This window comes from Acinonyx jubatus, chromosome A2, assembly GCF_027475565.1.
Source record: "Acinonyx jubatus isolate Ajub_Pintada_27869175 chromosome A2, VMU_Ajub_asm_v1.0, whole genome shotgun sequence".
In the NCBI taxonomy this organism is placed as follows: Eukaryota; Metazoa; Chordata; class Mammalia; order Carnivora; family Felidae; genus Acinonyx; species Acinonyx jubatus.
The window spans coordinates 128,255,001-128,267,968 of record NC_069383.1 but is presented as its reverse complement, the minus strand read 5'-3'; the positions used below and the strand labels follow the sequence as shown (position 1 = coordinate 128,267,968).

Genomic DNA, 12,968 nt, shown 5'->3' with positions numbered 1-12,968 from the left:
CTATAGCACCATTGCACATGACAAAATCTTTCTCATTGCTTAATCGTTTTGAAATCTACACAACCATTGCCAAACTCGAAGTAACTGGAGGTGTCAGTGTGAGATTTCTCAACACAAGATGCATTAGCTTTTAACTGGGAAGTTCTAGACCTGCTGGCACCAAGGAGTCCCATGTAACACAGACAGCTAAAAGACAAAAACGTGAATCATGCCTATTAACCAATCTTATTCATGAGGAAGCCAAAGGAAAATGAGCTAGGTAGCTAAAACTCATAAATTCATCTTTTGTGGTTGTGGAAAAGCTCCCAGACACATGGGGACATTTATGCGAAATTAACTTCACCTTTCTTAACAGGCAGGCATGGATTAGCACAGTGCTGCGAAGCAGTGTTAGCCGGGCAAGCCCAGGGCTACAGGAGATGACAAGTTCTTACGGTCAAGGGCATGGAGAACAAGCTTCATCATTCATTTCCTCAGTATGTGAGCACCTACTATGTGTTAGTCCCATCTGAGCAAAAATTTAAGTCTTCTCATTGTACAGAGAATTACCTTCTGACAGCACCCAAGTTTTTCATCAAATGTACATTGGAGGCACTCAAATACTATTCACTGGATGCTACTTTCTTTATACGTGCCTCCAACCATTTTAACATGGTGATAGTTTTGATAATTTAAGACACCTGGGCAAAGGGGACATAAAATAATTGCTTCTGGATAGTTCTGCCACCAGCATCTTTGCCACAAGCATTCTAGCCGCACACCTGATCGTCCAGAAGACAATTTTACCATAAAGGATAAAATCGTGGCAAATAAGAGAGGGATGGTGAAGAAGGGCATAAGGGAACACACATAAAATGAGTAACAAAATGAAAGGGATTCTCCTGTGAACTAAAAAAAATATTTGGGACGCATTCAGAAGATACAGTGGAGATGGTGGCAACAACAGCACAAATAACGGATTTTCTTTTGTGGATTCTACCTCGGCATTTCACCTAGCTTCAAACTCTTTTCTTTGCAGTATCACGGTTTTTTGTTGCTTTGATTCACCCTCATTAAAATTTCTTCCTTCATTAGAAGAGGCAAGGGTTTCCAAATACTAGAATATATGTTTGTAACTGAGCTCCGTGCTATGTTGTGAAAGCCTTCTACGCTGTTCTCTGTGCTTGGCCTACTGTCACATGTCCAGTGACAGATGTTCCAAAGTTCTATGGGAAACGGGGGCTGAAAACTCTGTGCCATGGTACACCCCAGCATGAGGGTTAAGATTTACATTTGTACATTATATACATGTAAAAATGGAAATACTTTGTCAGTGGAGAAATGAAAGCAAAGTGTCAAACCAAACTGTCAACCAGTTACTTTTTTTTTTTTTTAAATCTCTTATGGCAAAATTGCTTTAGGACAATTAGTTCTGTGGTAAAAATCGCTGCAGCAAAGAGGTCTATGGCAAAGATGCTCTGGGCAAAAATACCAGACATGATAATAATTACCTCTGTAAAGTAAGTGGGAAGTATAGTTCCAAAAGATAAAGGTATAGTTAAGAGAAGGGCTGTGGAATTTTGGGGAAATGTAGACGTAACGAATGAGTGAGTGACAGAGAGAGAGAGAGTGGGCGGGGGGGGGGTGGTGGTGAGAAAACAAGCACAAGAGAAGGGTGTAGAGAGAGTCTTACTTAGAACAGCACTTTTATAGACCACTTATCCAAAATAATGCCTTTGAACTAGGGAGGGACTCATTTCTTCTATGTCACATAATTAACCTTAAATCTTTGAAATACCAATTTTGGAGAGTTCCTGGCTGGATCACTTGGTAGAGCATGTGACTCTCGATCTTGGAGTTGTAAGTTTGAGCCCCATGGTGGGTAGAGAGATTATTTAAAGATAAACTCTTGAAAAAGAAAAAAAAGAAACCCCCATTTTTGGTAAGCTGAATTATTCCAAAATTCCAGTCAAATAAGACATTTTGTAAATAAAGGTGTTTTCTAAGAGAAAGGGGTGTTTCAGCATTTGGGCAAAGGCAGAGAGAGGGAAGGGAAAAGGTCCAAAAGCAAGAGAAAAAAAGCTTTCGGCGTATCTTAACTGGATGACTCAGTCTCAAGCCCTATCACATTTGATTTTTTTTTTCTTTTTATTCCCTTGTGGTGCAGGGAGGAATAAATTAAGAAGAAGGAAAAAGCCTTACAGTGTTAGCATTTATCTTTCCACAAACAGGAAATGAAAACGATACCATATTAGGAGCCACTTTATGTTACTCACCCTCTGTTCTTTAGTAAGTTATTGAACAGCCAAACTCAAAGATGCTCTGAACACATAATGCTAAAGGAATTTAGTTTTCCAAAGTGGCTCAGTTAGGACAATTAAATGTTAGCAATGGCATTTTTCTACAGTTATTTGTGTGTTTTTTTTAAATGTGTTCTAAGTTTTTAGATGTTAGAACCAAAATATTCTTAGATTTTTAAAAAATGTTTTGTCTCAAAAGTTACCATGGGGCAAGAAGGAATGAAGGCATATATATATAGATAGATAGATAGATAGATAGATAGATCTATCTATCTATCTATAGATATATATATTATTCGTTTTAAAAACAAGTAGTCTGCCATACTGAACATTAAGAATGAAAGGGTGAGAGGTGATATTTACTTAAGAGTCTGATGAATATTAACTGTGACTTAATGTGGAGGTAAGCATTGTCGATGTAGCAATTACCAAGACCAAGTAGAAGGAAATCCAAATTCCCAGCATCAAAAGGAATCCACACGTCTGTATTCCATCCAAATGTCTACCGTGCTGACCTTCTACTGCTCAAACGTAGTAACACCATGTCACAAACACATACCTAGAGTTTATACACACAGCCACATCCATAACCCCTGGAGGTCACTGCCATGGGAGACATTTTCTCCCTTTTCCATGAGAGTATCACTTAGAATTCATTGTCCATTGTCCATTACCCAGGTTCCTTATTTTGCCTTAAACTCAAGTCTATCATCCTAGCTCTGCTTTATTATAAAAGGTGGTTACGAGGTTACAGAAAAAAGGGCAAAAATCCAAGTTTCTGTTTTTATCTGATTATTAGTACAAACTAGCATATAATACATTCTTGGATGGGTTTTGGCTTTTTACTGTATCGGTTGCAGCTCTAACTCTAACACAAATCCTTTTTAACAATTAAAGAAAAAAAAAACCCCTGCCAAATTCACTTTTCATTCTTTAAGGCAAAAAAGCTAACCATTCACACCTATTGAAACCACGTCCTCTCTCTACAGGGGCTGTCTTGCATTTTTAATACACCGGCCCTTCAAAAAGGCTTCAGATTCTTTATTACTTTTTATGCCATCATTCCATGAGCTCAGCATCCCCATCAATTTTCACGGCATCCTTTCATTATTATAATATGACAATACAAACATTTAATATTGCCAAGTATATATTCCAGCATTCCCTCATAAACTGAATCCCATGAAAAGCAAAGAGAAGGAGGATGAGAAATTTACTCCAAAGGTCAACTAAAAATTTGGCTGGCAAATTAAAACAATTCTTTGATGTTGTACTATCAGAAGAGAATTACTCTCTAAGAGTTTTCCTGGTGGACACAGGAGGGGTATCTGGTTTAAGAGGAATGTCAATGCACCACACACTGAGGGGACCTGCTTGTGCAATGCTTATTCGCAGGTTGCCCCCCAACTTTGTAGAGAGACAGCACGGTGAAAATGGATGAAGGATGTGGGTACTATAATCAGACTAGGCTGGATTCAAATTCTGGCTCTGCGACTCTGAGCACATTATGTAACCTTTTTTAAAGTATTTAGTTTCTTCTTCTAAATATGGAATAATAATCTCTGAACTCTGAAGGGTTGTTTTGAGGATTAGATAAGGGCTTGCACATAACAAGCTTAGCATAGAGCCTAGTGCTTCACGAATATTCGAAAATACCTAACTTTTCTTTGAAGGAAAGTTAAGTCAATTCTAGCCTATTTAGACTTCCACTGGTTGAGCCCATGCTTGGAACCTTGGGCCAGCGTAACTCGAGTTCTCCAGAGTCTGAAGCTGGCCTCAACGCGGGGAGAATTTTGAGGTTTTGAAGAATGGAACGAAAGTGTAGGAAAGATGAAGCCCATTGCTTCTGGATTGATTTCCTTGGTTCTCACTGTATCTTTCCCTCATCCTAAGCAAACGCTTTTTCTCCCCTTGGCTGATACAGGTCATCCCCTCTTCTATTAGCCATGGCCCCAAATTAGGTTTTAGACAGTCCTGGCTGTGAAAGACTGGAACGCGTGTACTGCTCCAGACACACTGATAACCGCCTAAGGCTAGGAGCGCCATTCAACATCTTCAAAGATAAAAAAAAGGAGATTAAATTCATTCTTTTAGCAGAGAAAAGGGAACACGATTTTAGGTTCATTTAACATAACCACTTTATATGTTGTCTGGAGGACTAATCATTTTAAGCCCAATTTGGTGGTCCTCACTCGTGAGAAACAAAATCTGAAATAAATGAAGGATTCTGGATGTGTAAAAATGCCGGAACTACCAAAGGACGGATGAGAAGAAGGGACCAAGTCCCTCACTGGATTTCAAAGAAGCAAAGACTGTTGTGGCTATTTCAAGTCCTCTCATCCTACTCCTGCATTTTACAGTTGGGGAACCTTAGGCTCAAAGGGTGAACCTACCCAAAATCACGGAGCTGGGAAGGGGCAGAAATAAGACTAGAATCCCAGTCATATGATGCCTAGTCGGACCTTCCCACTCTGGTATGACTGTCAAAAGCACCTGGGATGCTAAATGAAAACACAGATCTCTGCCACTCTTCCCACCCCCTTGGCTGAACAACCACTGCAGAACCCCCAAGGGAGGGTGAGGCAAGGAGTTTCAGCAGGCACTCAACTAACTGATGAGCAGGGAAGTCGAGATTATTCCCATACAATGATGATCCCCAATTTAATTGACTGGGGTCTCAGGTAAACTTGCTAAGCCAAACACACCAAGCAAGGGGATGTGGGAGTAAGTTTTCATAAGGACCCCACATGTATGAGTTTGATGCAGGAGGTCTGGGAGAAAGGGCTCTCTTCCACGGTCTGGGTATGCCTTAACAGCAGAAGGTTAGTTTTATACACAATGACGATCCAAACAGAACTGAGCGAGACAGCGTGCATCCAGTCTCACGGGTCTTGAAAGTACGTATGATCAAAAGAAGACAAACGAGAAAACAAAAACAAAAACAAAAACGAAACAGCGATGTGGAAGGAGAAGAAATCAAATTCTTCTGCCTGAGTATTTACCAAATAGTTATTTTCGACCTACTTTATCAAACTGCGGTCATTCACATGCCTTCAAAACTCAGCACCAGTGAGAACTTGTAAATGATTTCTTTAACACAACTGCAGCTCTCAGGTGGTAGGCAACCTATGGTTCATTTCACCCCAATGGAAGAATTTCCCTACTTTTATTGTACTCTGTCACCATCTTAACATTCCTTACGTGTTATTATTAAAGACTCTCTTGACATTTAAAGCAGACGCACACTAATACTCAAGTCATAGTCTAGGAATTCTAATGCTCCCAGAGTTAAGCAGGATTTTAAATTATGAAAAATAAGTGTCTTGGTTTTCAAAGGGGGACGTGGAAGTGAGAAACCCAGAGACTCTCTCTTCTTTTTCTTGGCTCCAGTCACAAAGCAGGGACAATATGCTGCTATGATGCCATTAGGACTTCTTCCCCACAGGCTCTGAGCTTACTTAGGGAGAGTCATGAGGCTCTGTGAGGCCAGTGCTGTGAAGAACTCTTCGGAGTATTGCCTTGAATGGTGTTAGAAAGGTCCAAAGGGGGGACACATTACAGATAATATATTTGCAAAAGTCCAGGAAGCTAGTGTGCTTACAAACAGCACCGCTAATGGTACAGTAATCACATGCAAAGTCTCTGCGGTAACTGATTTGTGTTAGGCTTAATGTCTCCCTCTGCTATTGAAACTCGCACACTTTTCTCCCTGCTGACGTTTTCTTGGAGCTTACAGTTGCTGGGGTAGATGATTTACAAAACTTCCAAGTGATCCCTGTGTCACTGAGTTTCAGCCTTGCCCAAATGCCATGGATTGCTGAGGAGGGAGCTTCAAGAGGCGGAGAAAAGGCATGGTCTCACAAAGCCAAGTTTTAAAACCAGTGATCTGCAACGCCTGGGTGTAGGCACAGAACCTCAATGGGCCACGATGACCCTGCACGAAAAGTGCAAGGCAGCAGTGCCATAAAAGGAGGCACAGGCTACACAGGCTGGGCTAGAATCCCGGGCGTTGCCCATTATTTGCCATTGGCTTTGAACAAATTAATGAGATCTTCTAAACTCCAGTTTCTTCATCGGTAAGAGGCGAGAGCACAGGGAAATATTTCTCTGACCCCGAAGAGCCAATAATTGTTAAGGTAATTACTGATTTGGTAATACCTTTTCAAAGGACAAGAAATGGCAGAAGTAATGGGACAGGACTCATGCTCATTAGATGTACGATGTGTAGTGATTTCCAAATGTTCTAATTTTCCTTAAAAAAAAAAAACCCAACTTTTAGCATTGAGGAAATGGGGTAGTATCCACTCACAGGGGGGTTGTGAGGATTTAATGAAATTAGGGGTATGAAGTCCCTAGGACAGTGCCTTGGCATATAGTGGGAACTCAAGAAATACCCTTTCAAAGGGTTTCCCAGGTTCTTTGTAAATTAAAAGCAGAACACGAGGCATGGTACAGATCACTTCCAAATCCAATGGATTCAAAGAAGCAATCATTCCATTTTGCCAGGAACGTTCCCAGTTGTGAAACTGGAAATCCTAAGTCCCAGGCAAGCAAACCGTGATGGCTGGTCACTCTACTTCTGGAGGAACAGAGAGATGAATTTAAGAACGAACACAGATTCTTCTACTCTCCTCCCTGACGCTACAATCAAAGCGAATCCTTAAACGGCTCTCTTGGCCTGAGATGTACTTGCCGCTGTCCCTTCCCGCGTGCCCTCCACAATGCTCCTGTGCTTCCTCTTATAAACTCTGCCCGGCGTGGAGTCAGAGACGTGCTACTCTTCCTGGCCTGCTCGGCTGCACTTCACAGGAAGGAAGAGGCTGTCTTGCTCCTCTGCATCCCGTGCGCAGAATACAATAGGTAGTTGATAACTGGTGACTGAATGGAATCAAATTATTAAGGAAGAAAGGTCCCACCCCTCCACCACCACCTGCTGCCAGGACCAGGCTGATCATCCCCACTGGTTTGGATGGCTCCTTTTCCCCGTGGGGGCTTTTGACATTCACTTTAAAGGGTCTACAGGCTGAAGGATTGGAGGAAGCCCGTCTTGAGACCCGTCCCCTGACAAAGGCTGAGCTGCGGACAGGAGCAAACACTGCATTTCCAAGGCTCCTTTTCTCTTTCATTCAAAACCCACCTTCGTACACCAGAGAGGATGTGCTGACAAATGAGCAAAGGTCACATGATCATCACAACTAATATGTGTGGCCAGAAAAACAGATCTGCACCATGAACACCTCAGCTTTCTAAGAAAGGGAAATCCGTCAGAAGACTTTTTTCTTGTCCATTAAATCAGATGCTTTTTCCCTTTCCCAAGATGGAATTCCTATCTAGCCACTAAGATAACCTTCTGTGCCATCTCATTCACAGCTTAATGGTTGAGACGATTCCTATGCATCTCCTGCCTGAGTGGGCCCAGGTAGCCAGATGATTATTTAAATCCCTAAACCTGTCTGGTCAATGGCTGGTGCTCAACTATCAAGGAAGCCTCAGGTCCCTCTTTACAGTCCTGCCCGTGGCATATGGGTGGGCAATTCCTCACCTCAACATTACTTCCAGACCCTGTGTCTATGCTCCCGTGTTCTGTGTGCACATTCATGACCTATGTAAGACCACGCATATCGATTATGGGAACATCTTCCATCTGCAGTTCTAACCTATCCCCTTGTCTGCAGAGCATCAAGAAGAGTGTGTCAAAAGAAAGTATCTAACAGATAAAATCTTAAAAGACACGCCCTCGCCTCAAAAAGCCATGTCCTTCACCCGCATGATTGATGTTAGGTGCCTATGTGTGGTTACCAATTCTCTACAATGTTGGGCTCCAAGGTATACACGGGGTTAATCACCATCTAGCCCACTGCTAAAATTCAAAAATTTCAACTGACTTTGTAACAATGAAATGTGGTAAGAAATATTCAGAAAGGCCTACAACGCCCACTAAGATGTCTTTTTGACCCCTCTCCCCTCTGAGACCAGTAACAGAGTGTAACATGCGAACTGAATTAACTAGACATTTTCGGTTGTCAAGCTCCACATAACGGGCCCACCGCCAGGAAAACACGTATTATATGTTTTGGTAACTTCCCACAAAAATAAAAGCAATACAAATGTGTCTCACACACAATGCTGATGGGATGGGTCTAAGTCAGACTTCATTGCCCGTCACCTTGATTTCTGCCTGGTTGCCTTAACTCTCAACATTGGAATTGTAAAGGCTTTTCAGGTGATTCAAGTAGAGTGTTGTACAGACAGCACCAAGAAAGGAAACGTCTGTAGCCACGATCCCCTGAGACTAACGATAGTTATAAAAAAAAATGTTTTTTTCATCTAATTCTTTAGGAGAGGTTGATTTCAGCTCACAAACTGGGCCTTTGGTTTTGGGTCAGAGTTACGGTTTCTGGGGTTTAGCTCCAGGGGGCTAAAAATGGACAGCACTCAAGTGGCTTTCATTAGCTTTGGTCGTGTCTGGTGCTGGCTGATGGTGCCCTCCAGAACTCTCCTGTGGGATCCTTGCACAGCGATGCTCTAGGGTAGACATGATGAACCTCCACTGATCTATGATGTAAGAACCAACGTGAGCTTATTGGGCTTGTTTTTCTAATGGAGGTACACGTGTGACTCCTCTTCCAGATGTAAACATCACAGTAATTCTCTCTAAGTACTGCTGTGCAAAGTCCTTGCAGGTCTGGGTAGTAGGGGCTGTAGACCTGCTCCTCCTACAGTATAGGGAACCCCTGTGGGTAACTGTTCAAACCTCTATTACTCTTTCCTGAGGTGCTAAGTGGTACAAATGTTTTTCAAATTCAAGTTAATAAATGATAATTCTGTAATATACTTGGATACCTGGAGGTTCAGGTATTTCCTGGTCTGGAAAATGCCTTCTTTAAGGCAAATGCAAGTAGTCAAGGAGTTGGTCATGTACAGGGCACCCCCTCTAGATGGGGTAATTCGTTAGCGTGCTGTTGACAGAACAGGGGGACGATGCCAACAGGAAATAAGAGGGAAAGGCCGTTCAAGCAAAAGGACACCTCTTCAACATATTCTTGCTGCTGCAGGGACCTGGTTTCCCCAACACCTCAGTCCCAGGGGACACGCAACTGTTCATTACGTCAATTAAAAAGTACATTCCAGACATGGGCACATGAAACGGCAAATGTGACAGCACAAACACAGACATGCTGGACACGAGAGTAATAGGAAGCCCACAATGAGTGTAGCTACTGAGTATAATTGTCTCCTTGTCCCCAACTGTCCCGCATTCCAGCTTTATCTCAGGGCGAGGGGTCTTTAACTGCTAAACCTGTTAACATTGTCTTGTATATTTCATCTGCTTGAATAATAACTAATCTATTCCGGTTCGTCCCCTCTCTAGCACCGAAACTCTCTTCTGAGCATGTTTCCGGTATTTTCAAGAATCCATCAACATCAGCTAGCTCTACCCAAGGAGTGGACATTGCCACTGGCAAATTACTTATTTACAATCTGTTTTTCCTCTGAAATGTAAAAACCAGGAGGGTAGCCTTACTTTGTTCAGTGTTGTACCCTTTACTGGCTTCAGCAACGTTTCTGCCGTGTTTCTGCCATGTTCTGCCATGTTCTGCCAACGTTTCTGCCATCCAGGCTCTGGATGATGTTTGCCAAATGAATTGGTAGATGAGCGGATAAATGAATGAATATCCATCAGCCTGCTTACCATGATCCCCAAGACTGACAAGTACTTGTTATATGAAGCTGCTGCTGGGCAAACTGGACCAGTGTGGTGACTAGAATGGTTTTACACACTAAGGCAAAGAAGGAACATGTAACAAGGGGTTAGCCGGCCTTTAGGTAGCCAAGACCCTAAGGGAACAAGTTGCAAATAATATGATGCAAATTGTTGTTTTTTTTTTTTTAATCCTCCTGAGTGGGGATTGTTTGGTATACTTCTGTGCGAATCAGCCGGACAGTAAATATTTTCAGCTCTGCAGGCCACAGGACTCTGTTGCACCTATACAAATGTTCTGCTGTGGTGCAAAAGCACCCAGAGATAACTCGTCAACGAACAAGTGTTCCAGTACAATCTTACGTATGGACACTGAAATCTGAATTTCACATAATTTATTCTTCTTTGGATCCCTCCCTCCCAGCTATTCAAAATGTAAAAACCTCTGTTAGCCCTGGGGATTTGGCTCATGATCTGTGGTTTGCCAACTCTGGCTCTTGACAAGCACCAGGCTATCACTCTAACGAATCCCTCAACCTGTGAAGCAACCAAACCCTTCAGAATGACCCCGTCTCTTCCTCCATTAGAGCAAACTCCGAAGCAAAAATATTACAAGGACTATCACAGGTAACTACCACATAGTAACTTCTGGCCACATGATCTTCTTTGGTTCCTATCACAAGTTGAAAACCCTGCCTTTGATTGGATTTAGGGCTGAAGGATGAAGGGAAATCTATGAACAAATGAAATCCACAAATAATCAAAGAATCCTCTTAAAAGGTCTGTAACACCGCCAGGCCACACCCACCAAAAAACAACAAGAAAGCTGCCAGGAGATAACCACTTGACTTACTGATGGTCTAACTCCTTTCCTTCCCTTGCCAGCTCTTGGGGAGAGTGAGGAATAATGAATAAAGTAGATCATCAGTTTCGGAGTAATCAACAATGGCCCCACAGTCAAATCCGGACTCTGGAACAGTTACTGGGGCAAACCATGACACTCGGTCGAACACTTTATTCTAGCTGAACATTAAGAATTTAAGTTTATCCACTGAATAAATGCAGGAACTTGTATCACTTCGTAACCACCACTACGTAAAGATTTAGGTAGTAATAGCCATATGGTTTGTTCTGTTGAAACCAATTTTTAAAGGGCTTATCACACATCAGTAAGAAGTGAACTTTGGTGGGGAGATAAATAACGCTATTGTTTTGCTTCTGAATAAGCGTGCTAAATTTAAAGATGTTTCCAAAGAGTTATGTAAAAATTTGGGGATTTTATGACGTGCCCTTAGCCTGTATGAATATCCCACTGTTCTAGTAAGTTCTTATCTTGTAGTGTGAATGGAAAAATATTAACTAGCTAAAGAAAATAACTTTTGAGACAATCTTACTTAAAAAATGTAATTTGTCATATAAGATGATAACTAATTTAAAAAAATCCTCTCTATCCTGAAAAGTCACAACAAAAAGTTTAAGTGTGTTTTGGCTGATTTTTCTCTGCAACTATTTGAAGCTGTAAATGACTTAACTCAGTAAAATTCCAAATGTAATTATCTTCTGTACTTAGCCTAGGGCTCTCCATATATCTCGGCATTGCTGTCTTGCATACAAAATAGGCTTTTCGATGGCTGGTAACAATATAATGTACAACATTGTTTTAATTTCCCCTAGTCGGCTAGCCTCTTGCCTACACTAAACCAGCCAGAGGAAGAAGCCACAGTGGGTCATCAAGCACTCAAAAGCATTCTGGAACTTGGTTGCATAAATGGGGTTTGCAGGGTCAGGCTTTTGCAATTGTACATTTTAATAATCTCCATTTCTGACCCAATTTTTACTTTTAGAAACTAATTTTCTATTAATTATACCAAGAAGGGAATTATTGTTAAAATATGGTGGTCCGTCAACAAGTGACATCAAAAGTGGAACCCACATTTAAAAATGGCCCCCATCCCTCACCACTGTGATCCCCAGGAAAATCTGCAGACGTTTATTTTCTATAGTCACAAAATACATTCAACATGGCCCAACAAACTGCCAAAAATAAGATTATATATATGTGTGTGTGTGTGTGATATGTATATATTATATATATGAGATATATATATATATATAATGTATAACATTATACATACATTACATATATATACATATATATATATCTCAATACGTGCCTGTATGCATGTGTGTGCATATTTAAAATATTTAAATTGTGTGCACTGACAGGAGGAATAAATCCACATGCAGCTTCTACCTTAACCTCAGACAGCATGCTCACGTGCGTGCATGCGTGCGTACTGGCCCAGTCTTGCTGATGCTCCCATGTGCCTTCCATCCCCATCCATTGTCTCTCAGTCTCTCTCCCTGGCTCGGCTGCCTAGCTCCAGGTTAGGGATCATGGCAAGTTAGCGGGCTTACATTAACAACAGGCAACTGAAGTTTTTAACTTAGAGCGTTTCCCACTTGCAGGAGAAGACAAAAGGGAGGGGAAGCGAGAGAGAAATGGAAAGCTAACAGAGGTAGTGGGGAGTTCGCGGCATACACAGAGATGCACAGGACTTTGAAACGTCTGAGCGGCAGTTCCAAAGAAGGAACTGAAGGTGAACGTTCCCGAAGAGTGAAAAAGAAAAGAAAAGAAAGGACAACAACAGGTTTTGGACCTTCCATTCAATAATGAGTACACAGGAACTCATTTCAGAACACTACAGAAATTTGGAATTTGAGGAATACTGAGGTAATATTAAAAATAAATTTGGTTTTACCTGTAGCTCTAATTGCTGTACAACCTGCATTTGTACTCTACATTGAGCTGTACTTCTATCGTCCAGCGCATGCTCACTGTTGAGATGTCTGCAACAATACATAGAAAATCATTAAGTGAAATGGAGAAACAAAAAGGAAAATATAAGTTACCAGGATGTTTAAGCAAAAACTAGGCAGTGGGTCTAGTTCACAGGGGACAGTCGTTTTGTGAATGGCCTGCCCTT

General features: G+C 41.6%; 1 protein-coding gene across 17 annotated transcripts in view; it reads right to left on the bottom strand.

Moving 5' to 3' along the window:
• The window catches only part of FOXP1 (forkhead box P1), a 591,936-nt gene that overhangs the window by 31,578 nt on the left and 547,390 nt on the right, over window positions 1–12,968 (bottom strand). For all 17 annotated transcript variants that reach the window (XM_053219058.1, XM_027042471.2, XM_053219069.1 and 14 more), the window contains one exon: window positions 12,744–12,831. In XM_053219058.1, coding sequence (XP_053075033.1) covers window positions 12,744–12,831 — 88 coding nt within the window. The remainder of the gene's footprint in view (window positions 1–12,743; window positions 12,832–12,968) is intronic.